Here is a 19,937-nt window from a genome sequence, read left to right as displayed (position 1 = left end):
AGAGTGGTCCGCCACCTGCGAGTTGGTGAAAGCGGGTCTCATGCAATACTAGGTTTAAGCTGGCACATTTCAACTATGTTCAACTCACATATCTAACACAAGTTAAACTTAGTCGGATGTATAGAGACAGAAGCTTAGATTGCCTGAGATGTGGGGGAGGGAGCGTTTCCTTCCTCCATGTGAGGTGGACCTGCCCCAGAGTGCATGCATACTGGTCATCAGTGGTGCGCAGTTGCAAACAGTGACAGCAATAGCAGTTGAAACAATGCCCCAGGTGTGTCTGCTAGGCATTGTTAAACAACCAAGAAGAGGGAAGATAAATTGGAAGTTCCTTCAACTTGCATTAGTGTTGGCCAGGAAGAGGGTGGCCATAGGATCGCTAAGTATGAGAGCCCCTTCGATTATGTTGGGTTATAGAGTTGTCACAGAGTGGGCACTTGCAGAGGAGGACTAAATGAAACCAATAGACAAGATGACAAACTACAGGATAATTTAGAGGTTTAGGCAACACTGTTGGGGGCCACGCAGAGAAGGATAGTGGATGGTAGCTAACAGGGGTCGCAATCACAGAATACTAAACACTGACCATACACAGCCTGCCGTCAACAGAAGGTGGAGGGGATAGTACAACCCTGAGAGAACTTCGGGATGAAGATAGGTACTGAAGTACGGGGGTAAGAGCCCTCTGTAACAAACCCAGGGGCCTGGATGTATACATGATAGTGGATTAAGGATGCACATTATGCAGCATTTGCAGGGGATGGGACTGGGGTGGGTGGGTTCCGATCCATTTCGGCAAGCTGGCCATGATTTTGAAAAATAACTAAAATTGATTTTGCAAAAAAAAAATAAGAAGAGACAACCTTGGAGACATTGCTTTCTTGACGAATGTGTGAATCACTGGAGAGGTTCCCTCTCCATTCCTTGTGAGTTCAGTAACCCCACAAGTGGGGATCAAATATATATCCAGATACAAAGCAAATATCATGCATATTGTTATGCTTGTTTTGTCTTTATCTATGCGCGTGTTGTATGTGCTGGCTGGACTTAAAAATGACTGACAGCTACATATAAGTCAATAGACATTCTAGAATACCGAAGGAGGCCTCGTGACTCTTTCAGCAGGAGTGAAGATTGAAACATGTCGACTCGAAAGGATAATTTCTCCAACAATCTGAATGTATGATTTTAACTTTGCCTGGAAACATTTTAAAAACCCAATAAATCGTTCATTTTGTTTTCCAAGGGTATTTTACCCCCCAAAACACTACTCATTCTCTGATCTCAGAAAAGATAAATAACATGCAATCAGCTCCCGCTACTGTGGTCAAGCCTTTCCTGACTGTTTGAATCTGTTTATTAACATTTTCTAAAAACTAACAAGAAAAAGCACTAGAAGAAACCCTTAGTTTTGGCACTTCAAACAGTTACAGAGCAGAGTTACTGTGATTTGTTGGAGAAAGTACATTACACACAGTTACAAGTTTCATAATGCAAGCAGAGCGGACGAATTATACTGGCGGACTTCCAAGCACCCTCCTCTACCACGGAAGATTCTTTCCCCTGACACCCCTAATGCTAGCGTTATCCTCTATATATTAGTTTCAGCCACCTTATTGGCCTGTGTGCCCCGAAACGTTCAGGTGTATAATCGATCCGATCACTGTCCCATATACATACTGACTACATAATGTGTGTCGATGTTGTTTGTGGCTGGGTGGGACCTGATACAATGTTTAGCAGAACTGGCACTCATAGCGTATGCTCCACTACTTACCATACCTCACATCGCGCTGTATAAGATTTTCTTTTATTACTGTATCAGGCCCACTTGTTTTGCATTATCTGACCTTCATTGAGGATTTTGCAAGGTGTAACCCCTGGCATCCCACAAAACTGCCAGGGGTACTTGCGTAATCCAAGTGTGTCCTCTTTATGAAGAGCGACTCTTTCCGCCTGTGGCAAAGCAGTCATGGAACGCTCCCAGGCGGGGGTGATTTGCAGCTGCGTGTGATTAATTGTTTAGCAGGTAAGTGACCCAGTCCTATAAACTTATCAGTGGCTCTGCGTTTCTTCTCACGGCGTCAGATCTCCAATATACAGGCTTCCCATGAATGGAGTGTTGGGTGCCCCTTGCAGTGTGCCAACCAGTCACAACAGGGCGGAGTCTGTAAAATGCCACAAATTGTGGGCGAGGGCTATTTTTTCAAAACAATAAATGTGTTAAATGTGTTTTCTCGGAGTATGACAATTTTAATGTAATCATAGCTTTCTATTCTGTACGTGTGTGAGACGTATTTCTCAGAGAGGATGTATTAGTAAGCCTAACCCCCTCTCTCTTCTACGTGGATGTACCCTATGTGTTGGTCACTCTTTCTTCTGAATTTTCGATGCCATAGTCACTGTTCTTTTCCAAGGATAGTTGAACTAGTCACTCTGCCCTGCTGATTGTCATGCCTAATGATAACTCTTCCTTATTAAATGAGTGGCAGCTACTTTCTTTATGCCAACTTGAGACTGTTCTCTTTAGTTCAGCCATTCAGCTCTCTCCTTTGCATGTTTTTACCCAGGGAACTGTGCCAAAGATGGTGATGGAGTACTGGACAGGCTGGTTCGACTACTGGGGAAGCGATCATCACGTGTTTGACGCTGGCCGTGAGTATAACTTCATTGTCTCCTTGTCATGTATCGTTTCCTTGTTGGCTAAGCATCTCGGTGCATCTAGGACTTCTGACACTCCATTTGTGACTGTTTCCAGTGACACATTAGTGGCAAATTTAACCACTGAATATCTATCTTTGCTGGCGTCATGCTCGGTTATTCTGTGCCTCAAGTTCAGACTTTCTATTATGCATTACTTGAAAAATTATTTGTATCAATCTGGGTGCCAGTCTTCTCGACCAAGGCTTCCCAAACTTTTTTAAAACCACGACTCAACTTATAGAAATACAAACGTCTGTGTCCCACCAAGCTTTACAGTTTTTATGAGGCGGGACATTTTTTAATGTAAATATTTTTTAATGCTTTTTATATTTAATTATTACATTTCAATATAATTTTATAAAAATCTCATCTACTTTTCATATTATGGAATGTGAGAAGGGTGTGCTTGTTTCCAGTATCGGCACTGACGTCCACTTCGATGATAGTTTTTTTTCAGGCACAAGTAGTTTGACAGTTGCAGTCTGTTTCAAAATTTGGGGACTTGTTTACAAGCCCCTTGAGCCCCTGGTGTGTAACTTTTTATGATGCTTCGGCAATGCTGAGTGCAGATCCATATCTACAAGACCACGCAAAGCCACTTTGCATGGCTTTTCATGGCCTTGTTGATATAGTGTAAGCCATTGCATAGCAAGTCGCTGCGTTGCCTTGCACTGTGTCACAGGGGCCTTCCATGGGCATTGTGGTGGGTTTTCCCACGCAACACTCAAGGTTTATGACGCATTCCCAGATTTACAAGGATCTGTAAACCTGGGAATGTGTCAAAATTGTACGCCTTTCCAGGAACGGTGTAGCGAGGAGAAATAACTTAATTTCTATTTGTTTTTTCCTCTTTCTACATATAGAAAGAGGAAAATACCTCCAAGGATTGTTTTTGTGCAGGAAGGTGTCCCTTCCTGTACAAAAACAAACCTGCCAACAACGCAGACACCCTTGCACCATGGTGCAATGGTGCCTGCAGTGGCGCTACGCACCAAATTGTGCGCCAGTGGTGAATTCCTGTCTTTGTGAATTGGCGTAGGGCAGTGCGGCACAGCAAAAAGCCTTGCGCGCTGCCCTACACCAATTCATTATAAATATGCCCCTTGGTTTCAGTTCCTGTCATTGCCAAAAATCCTGCTGTACAAATTTATGAAGATTTGAAAGTGAGCAGAACGTTCAAAGCTCCAGTAGAAAGAGTTGGATACTTTTATTGAACAGAATGCCAGAACTGCTTCAATTTTTGTGGTTGAAATTAAGTTTTAACGAGGCGTCTTTGGAGAGATCAATGAGTTGTCAACCTTTGTTGTCAATATCCTAGTCATTTCATGTCGCCCTGAAACAAATTCTCAATCCAAGTCTTTAGCTGACAATTTTTCTTCACTTCAAGGAAGTACAAATTAAAATGTTCTTTCAGTACTTTCAAATGTGCGGCGATTATGCTATCAGCTGGTTTCACCTCATTTTCTTTTTTTATACTAAAAGTTTCAACGTGTTTATAAAAAAAAACAAAAAAAACAATCATATGTGCGGATTTCAATCTTTTTCTTCCACAACACAAGTTTTTTGATGAAACCTCAAATTTTATTATGAACTGCATATTTATGGGCTCCTTCTGTTCCTTGTAAGGTCAAATTCAGTTTGTTTAATTTCGGTAATATGTCTGCCAAGTATTTGAGTTTCAGAACAAAGTTCTCGTCACGCAACAATTAGACACAATCGTTTTTGTTTTTAAAGCAGCCCTGTTTTCTTTCAGAAGTTAGGATACATTTAAAAAAATCCATTTTGAAAATCATTTACAGAGATGGTGGTTTGCTGTTTCTTGAAAGCCACCATGCCAGCTTCTAATTGATGAAGTCACCTTTTTCACAGAAGTGTTCAAAATACTTTTCAAATCATCCGACATACTTTATGGTACTAACCAGTGGCAGTTGCCACTCAACTTGGGGGGGGGGAGTTATGGAGTGAAAAGAAAAAAAGCTTGCATGTGTGGGAGATGCGTTAGTTTCCCTTCTGTCCTCGTCCTCTTCCTGTTCCCAGGCTCTCAGCCAATCACGATGCTGCAGTCACCAGCAACAGCAGCGTCCTGATTAGTCTGAGCGGCCTACTTTGCTGCACAGACTGGGAGTGGGAGCCTGGGCATGTTCTCCTCTCTGCTGTGCAATACAGCCAGGTACAGAACATGCAAAGTGTGCTTGTCTGTTTGGCAAGCCCAACACGGTTGGCCAAACAGACATGTGCACTTCATAGTGCACGTACCTCTCCTCTGGCCCCTTCCCTCCAGCCCAGCCCAGCCCAGCCCTGCCCCTTCTCCCACAAAAATAAAATTATAATAACGTAGCGTTAGTATCATTTTATTTTTCCTTTCCCAACAACCCAGTGGGGCACACTGGTATTAACGCTTCCTTGTGTAGATTGCAGTGAGTCCATGATGCACTTGAACTCGAGTCATAACGTTGCTATTTTTGCTGCACAGAGCCTGGGCACCACCCGTTCAGATCCCAGTGCATTGTTATTTCAGCCAGTCCAGACCTCTCATTTTTACGTAAGTATCAAGGGCCTCAAATATTTCTTCCCTATTACATCGAATTATTGGTTTGCAGCACAGGATATCTTCATCAGATTCATTGTTCCATATGTAATATACGAAAACAGGCAGCTAGGACAAACCTGTACACAGTTGCGGCTCGCGGAGGGGGGCGGGGCGGTGCATGGCGAGGGGGGAAACAACAAAACTTTTTTTTTTAAACTGTACCTTCCTCACCTTGCCGTACCACGTCCCTCCGCTGTTCTCACTGCAGGTACAGGCTCCCAGCCTGTCCTGCGGCATACATGCTGCTGGCAGCATGAAAACAGCGTTAGGATTGTACGGAGCGCACTGTCTTGGTGCGCCCATGCAGAGTGGGAGCCTCTGCCTACCCTCTCCAACCTGGCAACACAGTGCCGAGTTGGAGACAGCTCAGTGTGCAAGTGTGTTTGGCCGGCCTGAGACGGCCTACCAAACATACATGTGCACTGAAGGGGAGTGCTGTGCACTTCCCCTCCGTCGCTGTCATTGCCCGTGGCCCGCCCCTTTTACAATAAAACCATAATAAACATAGTTTATTATGGTTTTATGGTAAAGGTTTTGCAGCTGCTGGCGGGGGAGCCGCTGCTGCTTGGACAGCTCTGGACTCGTCCTGCTGTAATAAGAATGTTTTTGAAATTGACGTGCACCAACTCCTTTGATCAGTTCATTTTCTGTCCACTAGGACATTTCATTGTTTCTGCGAGCAACTGTGTTATTGGAAAGGGAATTGTTTTGAATTCATCTGATAGAGGCTTCTGGCCTTATATTCCTTACTTTAGAATATTCCCCAGGCGTCAGGCTGGATTGAGAATATTTTCTCAGCAGTCCCCTTATTTGCTAGTAAGCGGCATTGCCAGCATGGGACGTTACGTGTGTATCACCTATATAGGTGACGCTCTGACCTTAGTTCGTCCTTTCCTGCGCCTTCAGCATGGATCCAAATGGAGCTCCCTCTCCTCAGTCATTTTTTCACTCGAATGATGTGACTTTTTCTCAACACTCCTCACCAGATGTCCCCCCAAAAAACAGTTGGTTTTAAACCCTGTTGCGAATGTCAGAGGAAAAATGTCTGTGACAATTCCCACTTGGTATGTATTTCTTGCCTAGAGCTGGACCACAACTCCAAGGCATACCTGGATTACAAGACCACGCATCCAAAGGCAATTCTCAAGCGGGCCATGAAGATCCTGTCTGCTTGACTCTGCTCCGCTATAGGTCTCGGTTGAGAGGGAAGTCCTGGGACCCCTCTTGGAGTTGTTAGCGCCATCATCTTTGTGATCTAAGACTTCTTCAGGTAAGTCCCACAAGAAGGAGCCCAAAACAAGTAGATTTTTTTCTTCGGCTTTCCTGTGCCAATCCAAATCATTGGACGAGGCACGGGAATAACGTCTAGGCCTCGCTCCCACATCATCCCCATGGAGCCTGGACCTGACTCTGCCCCGCACATTCCCAAGTTTCCCAGAGCCAGAGCGACTCCTGTCCAACTCAGAGAATTTTATGAGGTCATGCACTTTGTTTTAGGGGAGCCGGACCCCTGTAGAGCATCTTGGCCCCATGGGTTTGAAAAGAACTCTGACTGGATTTCTGCAGGTGGCTTCGACTCAGCACAGGTAGGCTTCTCAGGATCCCTTGGTGGATCTTAATTGACCCCAGACACAACTTCGCAACTTTCTTGGGGGGGTCTATCTCAGTGACTTTGTTCCCTGATCTGCCAGCACCCATCAAAGGCTCCGACACCATTGTGATTCCTGACTCAGACACAGAGCTGGACTGATGAAGAATGATGCTGACCGGACCCAGGTGGTCTGAATCGGAGATGGAGACTTATTTCCCCGAAAGGACTAGCTGATGCCAGGTGTCTGGATACCTCACCAGACACTGGTCTCCTCTATCCTTCCATGGTGGTTACGAAGAAAAGCGCCACCTTTGTGATGGTGATCCAGAGGTCAGCTGAGGTCTTGAACCTAACTTTGCCCCTGGTGGAAGTCAAGACCAGTGTCTTCACAGAGGTGATTCAACATGGGATATCCTTGCAGAGCTTCTACTACACTCTAATTAAGCCTTCACTGATGGCCTGCACTGGGCCTGGTCCAAGCCTTGCACAGGCAATCCTGTGCACAGGGCCATCGCCCTCTGCAGTTGCCCTGCTCCAGATGACCCAGTCTTCCTCACCCAGGACGCTACCAGAGAGCCTGGTGGTCCAGGCCTCTACTTTTAAAATTAACCCTGACATTATCCCTACCACACCACCACATAGGGAGTCGGAAAGGCTGGACTCCTTTGGGAAAAGGATTTTATTTTCCACCAGCCTTGCACTACAGTTGCTAGCCCTGCATACATACTGTGCCAGTACTTTCATACTGTAAGGGAATTGGTTGCATAAGTGCTGCCTATGGTTTCAGAAGAGGCCTGAGCCAGACTGCATATGACCAACTCACTAGGCAGAACAATTACTTTGTCAGTGTTACTCAGATGCCATGCCTGGTTGAAATCAACTGGCCTCTTTGAGGGATGTCCAGATATCCTTTATATACATACCCTTTAACAGTACTCTCCTATTTGGCAACAACTTGATATCCGCGCTTAAGCACTTTAAAGATAGCAGGGCACCACTAGATTGTTGGAACTCAATATGGCCCCATGACAACTGCATTCCAACTTTCTCTCCTTCTGTGGATACAGTAGGGGTTATCAGCTGCGTCCTTTCATGCATAGCCACCCCAGTCCTTTTGTGGCTATTTACATGTTTCCCACAGACTTAGATGTTCCAGATTTTTCACCCGTGTTATGCCCTTTTCAAGAAACCCCGCCGTCGTTGCTTCTGTCCTATGATCGGCTGATGGAGGACCACCCTTTGCTCTTGTGACAGAAGTGCAGGTTCTTTTGGCCAAAGAAGCCATTGAGAGTGTGCCAACATTAGAAGTAGGTCGTAGTTGCTATTCCAGCTACTTTCTGGTGCAGAAGGAGGATGGAGGCCTCCATCCTATATAAACCTATGACCTCTCAACTACTTCCTGAAAAAATAAAAATTCAAAATGCTCACTGTGGCTCAGTTCTTGTCTGCTCTGGATCCTGGAGACTGAATGGCAGCACTGGACTTACAGGGTGCATACATTCATAGCCTCGTCCAGCCAGCCCACAGACCCTATCTGCGGTACATGGTTGGGTGGGAGCATTTCCAGTTTGCTGTGCTCCCCTTCAGCTTTTCCAGCACCCCTCGGGTAGTCACAAAGGTGATGGCAGTGGTCGCAGCCCATCTGCGGAGGTTAAGGGTTCCAGTCTTCCCCTACCTAAACCACTGACTGTTGAGGGTGGGCGCACACCATGCAGTTCTCAAACACCTCCGGATTACTGTGGACCTCCTACATTTTCTGGGGTATCCTCCAGAGTGATGAGTCCAGGATATTCAGGTTAGGATGCTGATGTTTTAGCCTCTATCCTTGGTTTCGAAGAGAGTGGTTCTGAGGCTTCTGGGCCTCACCATGCTGGTAAAACCTGCCTGTTCCCATATTTGGGCTCTGCAGTTTGCCCTGAAGTTCCAGTGGACTCCGCATCAGGGTAATCTCTTTGACCTGGTTCAGATATCTGAGGGAACTTCATCAAACCTGCAGTGGTGGATCATGACCCACGAATGGATCAAGAGCAGACCCCTCCTCCCTCCTCTCTCCTCCCTTATCCCACCTCCCTCTTCCCTCCCCAGCTGACTGTAGTGACAGATAATTCACTCCTGGGCTGGGAAGGGGCATCTGAGAGAGGTGAAGATTACAGAACTCTGCTCTACAGGCTCCACAGCAATCTATTGGAGCTTCGGGTGATCCGATTGGCATTAAAAGTCTTTCTTCCTTCAATCAGGGAAAGACTGGCAGAGGTGTTCATGGACAACACCACTGGCATGTGGTATTGCGACAAACAGAGTGCTGTGGGCCATGGACCCTTTGTCAAGAGGCTTGGAGGCCTCTACCAGATAAGGCGTAATTGAAGGTAAGTAACTTGTTCGACTGACTGAAACTTGTAATGTTCAAATTATTTGTTTATAAGTTTATCAGTTAAAACATTGTAAAACAATAAAACAAACATTGCTTTAATGAATTCACTGTGCTTTTCAAGCTTAAACAAATATCAAAAGTATAAATTGTGTTATTAGGAATAAATTACTCCATACTTGGAGTTGGAGTTTCATGACCATTTGAAGGTCAAAGAAAGCCTGCTGTTTCGTGCCTCTGTATGTCATGGAACTCCTTGGTTACTTGCAATATCCTAATACTGTACAGTAGGGTGTATTTGATCCCATACATAATAATCAGATTTAAATAAAAGTCTGGGTACTATGGTCTTCATATATTTGCTGATGAAGGGCCGGCCAATTAGCCTCCAACCAACTTTCCTGTGTAGTAATCAAGTTTAGACCCGAGACCCTAGTCATTCTAGGTCCTCAGCAGAAGTTTGTTTGTGTGTGAGCCACTACCACAGGGGAAATTGACTAGTTCAGAATCTCAAATCTTTGTATGCTGATTATTGCTGTATGCCGATTTCAAGCTGATGCCTTCTCAAGCTCTTCAGTCGTTGCTGGAAGTGAGGATTCAGCGTTTGTCAGAAACACAAGATGTCATACACAACCACGGAGATAAAAAATCACAGAATCTGACAGCATCAGAAGTCTGGCTCACCTTGTGGAAAAGCTGACACGAAAAAAAGAGACAAAAGGCAACATGATATCCATAGATATAGAAAAGGCCTTCAACCAGGTGAGCTGAACTCCTCTTTGGAGAAATGAGGGCGGGATGCCTGATGTCGCTCCTCCTGTTTACCTTGATAATAGAGTTCCTGGATATTAATCTCGGAAAATCCAGTCAGGTTAAGGGAATTCGGGGTCAAGGAGCATAAAATATAATTAATCGGTAACAATATGATGTTGACTGTCACAAATGATGATGCTTTGATCCAGTATCTGATGTACCTGTTGAATCAATATAGGGAAGCCTTTGGATTTAAAATTAATCTTAGTAAAACATGACTCCTTCCTATAAATGTGCTGAGGAGGACATTTCCCAGTTGTGGAAAGTGCCCCCACTGAGAGTTAATTGATTAGCAGTGAAATATTTTGGATTATACATCTCCCTTAAGATGGGGAAACTCTACCAGGCAATTATACTGGCTTTTTGGGAATTCATTAGACATGAACCAGCAAGTTGTAAGTACCTTTATATTTCATGAAAGGGCCACACTGCTGCCCTTAAGGTATTAGTGATACCATGCCTGTTTACATCTTCTAAGTTCTTCCCATTCTGATTGAGAGGAAGATGCTATAGTTCAACATGTTGCGTTTCTGAAGTACATTTGACAGAGTGGCCCATCCACACTGCGACATCTCTGTTAAAAGCCCATAGATACATGGGAAGGATGAAATTCCTCAGATGTTGATGGCGTATTACAGTGTGTCAACTTTGGACACAAGGGGAATTGAGGTATTAAGGAAACTTTGGGTTCAGATGGACCAAGCGATGGTGCCAAAGTCTTTTGGGCCATCATTAAAGTAGACATAGACCTTCCAATTTATATTGCAGGACACATAACTAGTATGGTGCGAGACGTCTGAGATGAGACCGCTCTGAAAACGTAATTGACCTATTTTCATTTGAACCATGTAAGACCCAATACTGCTATTCAGACTGAGAAGTGTTTAAATACCAGCAGATAATAAAGATTTTGAATATGTAATTCTTACCACGGAAATAGCTATAAATAAATAGGAAGGGTATTTGGGTAGAGGGAAAATCATGGAGAGGTGGCCCTGCCTGTTGAGGGAACTTATCCAGGAACAGCAATTCCATGCAACACAGGAAATCAGTTTAGAAAGGGTTGTCAGGATGACATTTTACTCAAGAGTGTTTGAAATTAATCTTCCTAGACACCATGGGAGACTGTTGCAGGGTCTGTGGAGAAGGGGGCGCGGTTTTGCATGTATAAAGGGCATGCCCCGTCTAAAGGTATTCTGGACGGAGATTCTAGTAGCCATAAAATTAATAATATGCATCTAAATCCTCGAAAACCCCTCCCTGTTTATACTGAGTTTAGGAACTGCCACTTTGAAGATGGCAGATGGTGAACCACAAGTAGTGATTGCAAGGAACTGGAATAAATCCCTGGCTCCGATGTTATCCATGGAGGACTAGATGTGGGGCTAATAGCAGCGGCTCTTCGCTTCATTTCATCTGGATTTCATGAGACTGCTTTTTTGTTGTTGTTTGCTGCTCACATGTGTTTTTTCCTGCAGAGATGTTGAAGACTGTTCAGGAAATTATTAAGGACGGCGCCTCTCTCAATTTGTACATGTTCCATGGTGGCACAAACTTCGGTTTCATGAATGGTGCTCTGCATGACACTGAATATCTCCCGGATGTCACAAGTTATGGCAAGTATTAGGTATTAGATCTGACTCTGGCACCACTGAAGTCAATAATCATACCAGTGTCAGTGGTGGATAATATGGTAACAGAGATGTTTATTGATTGTCCATTATAGCTTGTGGTGTTGCACGTGTCCGCTCATTTTCCATAATTGTCACATAAACTTTACCTGTTTTGAGGAAAAAAAAATAGATCTGCATCATTCATCCAGTCTTGAGAAAAACAGTTTTAAAGTTAACTCATCAGAAAACATGTATATATTTACGGTTCTAAGCAACACATTTGAGAAACAGTTTGCATGTAAATACTACGCCAGCGTGTGCACTTAAGAAAAACATAAAACTTAATAAGCTGTGGGTTGACCAATACTCTGGAATTATGCAAGATTTTGCTCACATAATAAAAACTGAACACCCTGATTTATATCCCACCAGCTAGAGCAGTGTAGTTTTAGACTACTGACTCAGAAGAGCAGGTGAGTTGGAGCAGATATTCTTGGAGTGAATAGTACAAAATGGAACGCGGTGAGAGGAGCTCTCGAGTGTAGGTGGTGCATCATCAACAGCGTTAAAGCACTGGCTTTTCTTGCAAGCTTAAGGCCACCATCTTGGGGTCGTACAATACATGATGTACTGTCTTATCATGGTAGACCCCATAAGAGCACATACTTTGAGAGACAGGCCGCTTAAGAGCACAGACTGCAAAAGAGAATATGCTGTAGGCGATAGGTTGCGTAAGAGCACACATTGTGGGTGATAGGCTGCATACAGAACTGCATTTGGGTTATTTGATACATAAGAGCATAGGCTCTAGCAGAAAATTGTGTGAATGCTATAAATGCTCAGAGTATGATTTTAAACACCATTGGAGCTAAAGCTCAGAGTGGTTTTAAGTAGTTCACAAGATGTGAGGTGCGTGGTTATTAGAAGGCTGGATCGTGATCATAAGGGACTCTTGCAAAGGACAAAATGTAGAACACATTCCTTGCTGTAATTTACATTTGGTTACCTATTCCGTTCAGTGTTAGTCATTTAAAATTTTGGAAGTGTGTGATGCACTATTTTTATGGCTCATGCTCTAACCACAATCGTCACAGTATCCGCTGGGAATTCAAAACATTTGTAACTGAAGTCCACGTTTGATTTTCAGACTATGATGCTCCACTAACTGAGGCTGGTGAATACACATCTAAGTTCCACAAACTGCGGGAGCTCTTTGGGTCAATGCACGGTAAAGAGAAAACGAGTACTTGTACTTTAACAACAATGTAGTTCTTTGATCTTGCACTAATGCCTGTTTTTATGCATCTTGGTTTTGCAGAGGATCCCTTGCCCATCCCACCCAGTATAATGCCAAAGGTGGCATATGACACAGTGATTATGAAAGATTATGTATCATTGTGGGACGTTCTGCATTACACTGGCGAGGTAGGTGACCACAATATGTCTAAAAGTTATACAAAAGAATAGGTGGAACAAGAAGTTCTAATAAGTTCATGTGCCTGCATCTCAGTGCCCTTCCTGCTCCAATCCTCAAGCACCTCTTTTGCATCAGATTTTCAGAATAACCACTGGCTAGGTAAATGTCCCCATTTAAATTAATTGTATGTAAATAATGTGCCATGTGTATATATTGAAAATCTGACATAGCTCTATTGCTCAGGGACTGGAGGGGAACACCATGTTATCCGAAGGTTGATTCATGCCCACTTAGCAAACATCATCCATGCCCTGTTGGAAGTAGTACATAAAGGGAATTCTTGTTTCGAGGATTTTTTTTAATGTCTTTACTCTGGTACAAGGAGTCATTTGTAAGAATATGCATACCTTCCACCACACTCCTATGACAAACCCTACTTATAACAGTTTAGAATGCTCCTGGTTTTATGGAACTCTCCCAGCACATCACAATGCCACACTTCGGTCAACCCTATGTATAACACAACTCATAATGATCTTATCTTTATTAAACACTCCCTGTCCATCGCATCCCTGAACTCTGACTAGGTCTATCTACAGCTGTTAGCATGTTATTTCTTGAACTAGCTCTCCCTGCTTTACGCATTCATGGAGTCTACAAGGCTAAATCACCTCACAATTTTACATCTTGTACATGTTATGCAGGAGGACTCTTGTTCCTTTTTTCAGAACATAGATACTGCCATCAATAGCATGGATGACCTGGTACCTATGCCAAGCTGAAAATCAAGAGAAGGTTTGACAAGAGACAATTCCTATAGTTCTCAAACTGTATCCCTTGCATCACTTAGAATTAAATTGATCCAGACAACTAAGTTGCACTGTCACTTTGGAAATGTGATCACTGCGAAATCAAGATTTGCGCTAGTGTACTACCACACACTGTGACCCCACTTAAAGGAAACAGCGCTTGTTGTCAAGCAGGAAAATGAAGACCTCCACTTAATGTTCAACTGTAGTAAAATTGGCTGTGTTCTGTAATCTAAGACTCTGGCTTAGCTCTACCAGGTGTGCTTAGCTCTACCAGGTGTGCTTTCACACCCATGGTGCACCAACGCTTGATTGTGAATGTACAGATTATTTTAGACCCACACAACTTCACTCAGTTCAGAGTTGAGGTAGTGTCCATGCTTTCTGGGTACTAACAGTCCCTAGGAAAGGGGTGAGTGACACAGTGGTAATTCAAACCCAATTCCATTCTTTATAATATCACACACAAGCACTGCACTAAGAGAAAGACCCCTCATGCTTTAAAGTGTTTTATTTCAGCTGTTTCATCCTGTTGCATAGCATATGTAAAGTAACCACACAGAATAGTATTAAAGCACAAATGTATTTTCCCAACAACGAAAATAATATGAACATTTCTACCACAGTGTAATTTAACATGCAAAAGCCTACTTCTATGCAAATATCAACTGGGCTCAGCTCCTCTCGGACTTACCTTGATAACAGCTCACCGTGTAAGAAGGTTGCTGCAGCAGTACGGAAATCTGTCAGGATCTTCTGGCAGTATCTTGTGCAGTAATCTGGAACGAATGACCTCTCTCCCCTCAATGCCCACTTGTTGAACCTTTTGTACTGTTGATGACCATTCTTATTTTAAATAGGGAATTTTTGAAGAATTTCTGACATGACCTGTGTCCATAAATATGCTAGTCATGGACCCATTAGTGTGAACAAATATGATAAACATACATCAATTCAGACTACATGTTTTAATGTTATCATTGTTAGCTGACTTTGAAATTTAGATCATTGGTTCCCAAACTGTGGTCCGGGGACACATCTGGGGGTCCATGAAGCCTCCTCAGGTGGTCCGTGACTGCTTAGAAAATTAAATAATAATAACAGATTAGGTCCCCAGCTTTCAGTAATGGCTCAGTGGAGAGGTCCCCAGATTCCAATAATGATTTGGGGGGGTGGGGGAGAGAGGGGGAGTTCCAGTAATAATAAAGTGGGGGTCCACAGAGGTCAAAAAGTTGGGAACCGCTGATTTAGATAACAAGATGCTTGCCTCAGATGGATGCCCCATTAGGTGTTCTTATTGATGTAACTGTCAGGATGACGTGACACCTTCACAGGTTTTAAGAAAGATAATGACAGATGGCTTGCACATAAAAAGTAGACATGCCGATGATCAAGCAGAAAATTGATTATTGGCCTGCTCAAAACAGAGTCTGGCGTTATTTGCTTAATGCCATCTTCAGCTTGAAAGTCTAAATGTTACATAGTTGGGGTGAATATATATGTATCTAATTAGGAATCCATATTGTCTGAAATAAATCATAAACTTTTATACCTAAAATACATTAATGAAATAGGCATACAAATAAAATGCAAATATGTATGATACCATAAAATATATAAAATAGCATAAAATAATGTGACAAGCTTTCCCTGGATACATCTTTGTAAGCCTTGCATGTTTCAAGAATTAAGAAAAAATATTTGAAATGTTACACTGTATAAAAGACATTGTTATAAAAGCAGATTATAATATGATGGCTACTAAGAGGTATACATTTTGGAAATTAAACAGACTAGGCATGGTTCGGAGTATGCCAAATTGAAAAATAAAATATAATGTGGCGAAAAAAGAAAAATAGTTTGTGAAATTTTCTTCTTCACGTCACAGTCTTTGTAGGAGATACAAAATACGTAGCATGATTCTTGTTGAATCATGAGTTACTCTTTTAGGGCCTGATTCACAAAGGTAAACATAGACTTTTTGTCTAAGTTTCAAAACTTTATGACTTTTTGTTATTCACAAAGGTAAGATATGAGTCATATCTTTACGTCCACTCTCGGGGCGGAATCTCTGCCCTCGGGCTCCCCATACCTTTGTGAATCAGACCCTTAGTCGCCATCTGAGGATATTTCAGAAACTTTAGGTTCACACGCATTATATGTGTGATCATGGAGGACTGTCAATGCGTGCATGTTGCAGCTGGCTCATGAAGTGGATGGGCGAGGAAGTGATTGTAGCTCTAAAACACTTAATGATGGTGAAAGTTCCTCATTAGGAGGCTCGAATGACAACAGTGATGCAAGTCAATCTTCAGGAAGCTCTTCAAAGAGTGGTGTTGGTGAAATTGATCCATCATAACAAGCATCTTGCAGTAGTGAGAAATACATTGCTCAGCATTTTCTATGGTGAGATTGCAACAGTTACAGGTTATTCTGTGTCTGAACCAGAGGCAAGGAATATCCTAGTTTAAAGTTTGCTCACTATAAGCAAAGTTACTACCTACGTCAAGTATAAAAAAATAGAAGGTTGAATCAAACAATCAATCAGTCTTGATTTCTTTGTAATGTCTTTCAAACAAACACCCATGGCAAAATCTTTGGAAGCCATAATCCCTCTACCACAGTGTGCTCCAAACTAGGAGATGTCAAAGCCTGTCTCTTGCATCATCTCACCCATCCTGCAATCGCTGGTGAAGGACGTAGTAAAAAATATTTCTTAAAGTCAGTCAATAGTTGTTGTACCCTTGGGAGGTCTGGATTCCTCCATCATGGCCTCATAGGCCTTGATACATTGCACTACTCATAATCTATCTGACTCTCTGAACTCTGGATATCACCCAGTTTGTTACTTTATGTGCATCTAGACACGGTGAATGCAATCCTGTGTGGTGTGAACATTCTTTTGCTGATGTCCATGACGTGGACATCAGAGACCCTTCCACAAGAACCAAATATCAAAGCATTGCAAACTTACCAGATAACTCCTTCCTTCTCAAATATTTATTATGCTACTACTAGAGGAACAGATTCAAGGCCCTGTTAACATCCCAGAGGCAAGAGTACTTTGGCTACTGTGGTACTGAGAATCTGACCCCTCTCAACAATTTACACACTCCTGGGTATTCCCTTACTGCGTTGCCATCCAGCAAACCATGCCCCACTGAAATGTGATCTGAAAGTCTATTTACCTGTATGCTGTGCCCTTCAATGCCAGTTTTAAAGGGAAGTTCAGGAGATGGACATGGTCAGTCCCCATGGGAACCAGGCCCTGTTCCATACACCAAAAGAGCCATATTTGCCAACCTGTAAGGTTTACCATACCTATGCTATCTGCCCACGCCTTCCTGGTGAGGTCCCCCTCTTTTCTTGAAAGGCCTGCAATGTCCAGCTTTCCCCGTAATCTTCCACATGATATGTGGGAGTGAGTTCTCTTCTACCAATCAATAGAAGTGCATCTATAGATTCCTCAGTTTGTTCTGACAGTGAGGAATATGGATTGTTAAAGCACATGAAAGATCCACCAGAAACTGGAAACAACAGTTATGATCTTCAAGTCGGAGTAATGAGAAGAAGGTTTGCTATTGTCCGCTACAACTTGGCCGCCATTCTCATGGCGAGTTGTTCTCCATACTCATTCCTCCAGAAAAGCATTAGCTGCTCCTGGATCCATTTCTAGCTGAAATATTGTACAAGCTGATGATCAAGGCTAGAAGCAAACAGGTCAGTCAGACAAAGACCCAGTCTTTCCATCAGTGCCTGGAAATCTCTGGGTTAAATATTATAATCTTGTAAGTGTCTGGCCTGCCAGTCTGCTGTCTCATTTTGATGCCCCAGTGATGTACCCCACTGTTACTGCCACTTGGTTCTCCAGGCAGAAATGCCAAACGTCGTTTGCCAGTCCCATGATGACTTTCAACGTTGTTTCTCCCAGGTGGCTTATGTAATGTACCTCAAGGTGTTGTCTATCTTCAGCAACACACAACATCCAGCACTTGACTGCAAAGCATCCAGTCAGGAGGTCCAGACAATTAATATGCAAGGCCAACTTTTCTTTTGACAACTTTCCTCTGGTACATACTTCTCTACCCGAACCTGATCTGCTGGCTTCTGACACTACCACAAGGTGCAGGGTTGATCCAAAGAGCACTTCTCCATTCCCTAGCTTCATGTGCTGGAATCACCAATGGATCTCTTTCTTGGCCTCCTTGGAGAGAGTCACTTCTATGTCAGGCAGTTTCTTAGGTCAATTTCTTGTTGGAAAACTTCATGGTTGCCTGACGCAGTCAGTGATGCATCCCAAGAAAGTTATCTTTTGAGGTGGCGATATGATTATGAATCCAGGTAAGGACATTGCCAGCCATAAATGTTGCTTGAGCCACTGTGTACACTAGTAATCACTCATCTTGCCCTGAGTAACTGCATCAATGGTCTCAGCACCTTTGTGAAGCACTAGGCTGCCGATGATAGGCCACAAGGCACCTCCCTTAACTCATACACCCATCTTCTCCATTGGAATTGTTAGAATCTACAGTGAGGAGGGAAAATGGGAACTATAAATAGGTGTTCTTCAAATCCAAACTGCACCATTCAGTCCTCTTCCTGGAAGACATCTCTGAACAGGTAAATCCTTTCCATCTCAAGATAACCAAAGCCAAACACTCGTTGAATTTGCTCATGACCCTTGCCCACCACAAATCTTCAAGAACATTCTTCTATCTACTTCTGCTGCCACACCTGTAAGAAGAATCATCAACAACTCTTTAGCTTCAGGAACTTTTCCTGTAGACCTGAAAAAGGCATACATACGACCATTATTAAAGAAAACAAACCTAGACCCGCAAGACCCCAACAACTACAGACCAATCACAAATGGACCTTTCCTGGGCAAATTGATAGAAGGAGCAGCATTCACCCAGATGTCACAATTAATTGAAGACAATTCTATACTTTCAGACTTCCAAACTGGATTCCGCCCAGGAAGAAGCACTGAATCGGCAATCATAGCAATCTGGGATGATCTTAAAAACACAGTCGACCGCAATGGAGTTGCTGCACTACTTCTCTTGGACCTCTCAGCTGCCTTTGATACGGTTGACCGTGACACCCTAATTCAAAGACTCCACGAAGCCGGCATACAAGGGATTGCTCTCGACTGGATTACTTCCTATCTTCAAAAAAGATCTAATATCATCCAGTCGCCCCCTTCTCGTCCGAACCCTACCTCACAAAAGCAGGGGTCCCCCAAGGATCAATCATCTCACCTTTGCTTTTCAACATCTACATGATATCTTTACCAGAACTGATCAATGATTTCCATCTCACATGCTACAACTATGCAGATGACACACAAATACTACTTAAATTAGAATGCCCCAAAAACATTGAAAACTCACAAATCTTCAGTTGCCTCAGAGCCGTTGATTAGTGGATGACCTGGAGCCATCTCAAACTAAATACCTCCAAAACAGAAATACTCATATGTGGTGACTGGAAAAATTATGACCCTCTGTGCGTCTGGCCTGACGATCTCGGACCACCTCCTCAATTATCCAAGAAAGTAAAAAACCTAGGCATCACCATGGATTCCAAGTTAACTATGAATGCCCAAGTGGACAAATTAGCACGAACAAGCTTCATCACCTTGAAGACTTTACGACGCATCCTCCCCCACCTCGGATTTCCACACAAAGTGCAAGCTACTATCTCGGTTGTACTATCCAAACTGGATAATGCCAATGGCCTCTACCATGGATCATCTCTATCTATTATGAAAAAACTACAACGTATCCAGAATTCCGCAGCCAGGCTACTATTACATGTAAAGCCGCAAACCCACATCTCCCCTGTCTTGAGAGCACTACACTGGTTAGCCGTTGCCAGAAGATGCACTTTCAAGCTGCTTTGCATCACCCACAAAGCTATACATGGAACAGGACCGCTTTTTATCAGAAACAAAATAACCAAATACATCCAACAAAGAAACCTCCGCTCAAGATTGGCACTCCGCCTTAGAACACCACCATACAAGAAAAA

General features: G+C 43.2%; 1 protein-coding gene across 2 annotated transcripts in view; it reads left to right on the top strand.

Annotated features, from left to right (window-relative positions):
• The window catches only part of GLB1L2 (galactosidase beta 1 like 2), a 746,782-nt gene that overhangs the window by 424,147 nt on the left and 302,698 nt on the right, over window positions 1–19,937 (top strand). For both annotated transcript variants that reach the window (XM_069224446.1, XM_069224447.1), the window contains exons 9-12: window positions 2,571–2,655; window positions 11,544–11,681; window positions 12,826–12,906; window positions 12,997–13,103. In XM_069224446.1, coding sequence (XP_069080547.1) covers window positions 2,571–2,655; window positions 11,544–11,681; window positions 12,826–12,906; window positions 12,997–13,103 — 411 coding nt within the window. The remainder of the gene's footprint in view (window positions 1–2,570; window positions 2,656–11,543; window positions 11,682–12,825; window positions 12,907–12,996; window positions 13,104–19,937) is intronic.

The sequence above is a fragment of the Pleurodeles waltl genome, chromosome 3_1 (genome assembly GCF_031143425.1).
Source record: "Pleurodeles waltl isolate 20211129_DDA chromosome 3_1, aPleWal1.hap1.20221129, whole genome shotgun sequence".
Lineage (NCBI taxonomy): Eukaryota > Metazoa > Chordata > Amphibia > Caudata > Salamandridae > Pleurodeles > Pleurodeles waltl.
Note: the sequence above shows the minus strand (reverse complement) of the source record. Positions and strands in the feature narration are given on the sequence as shown.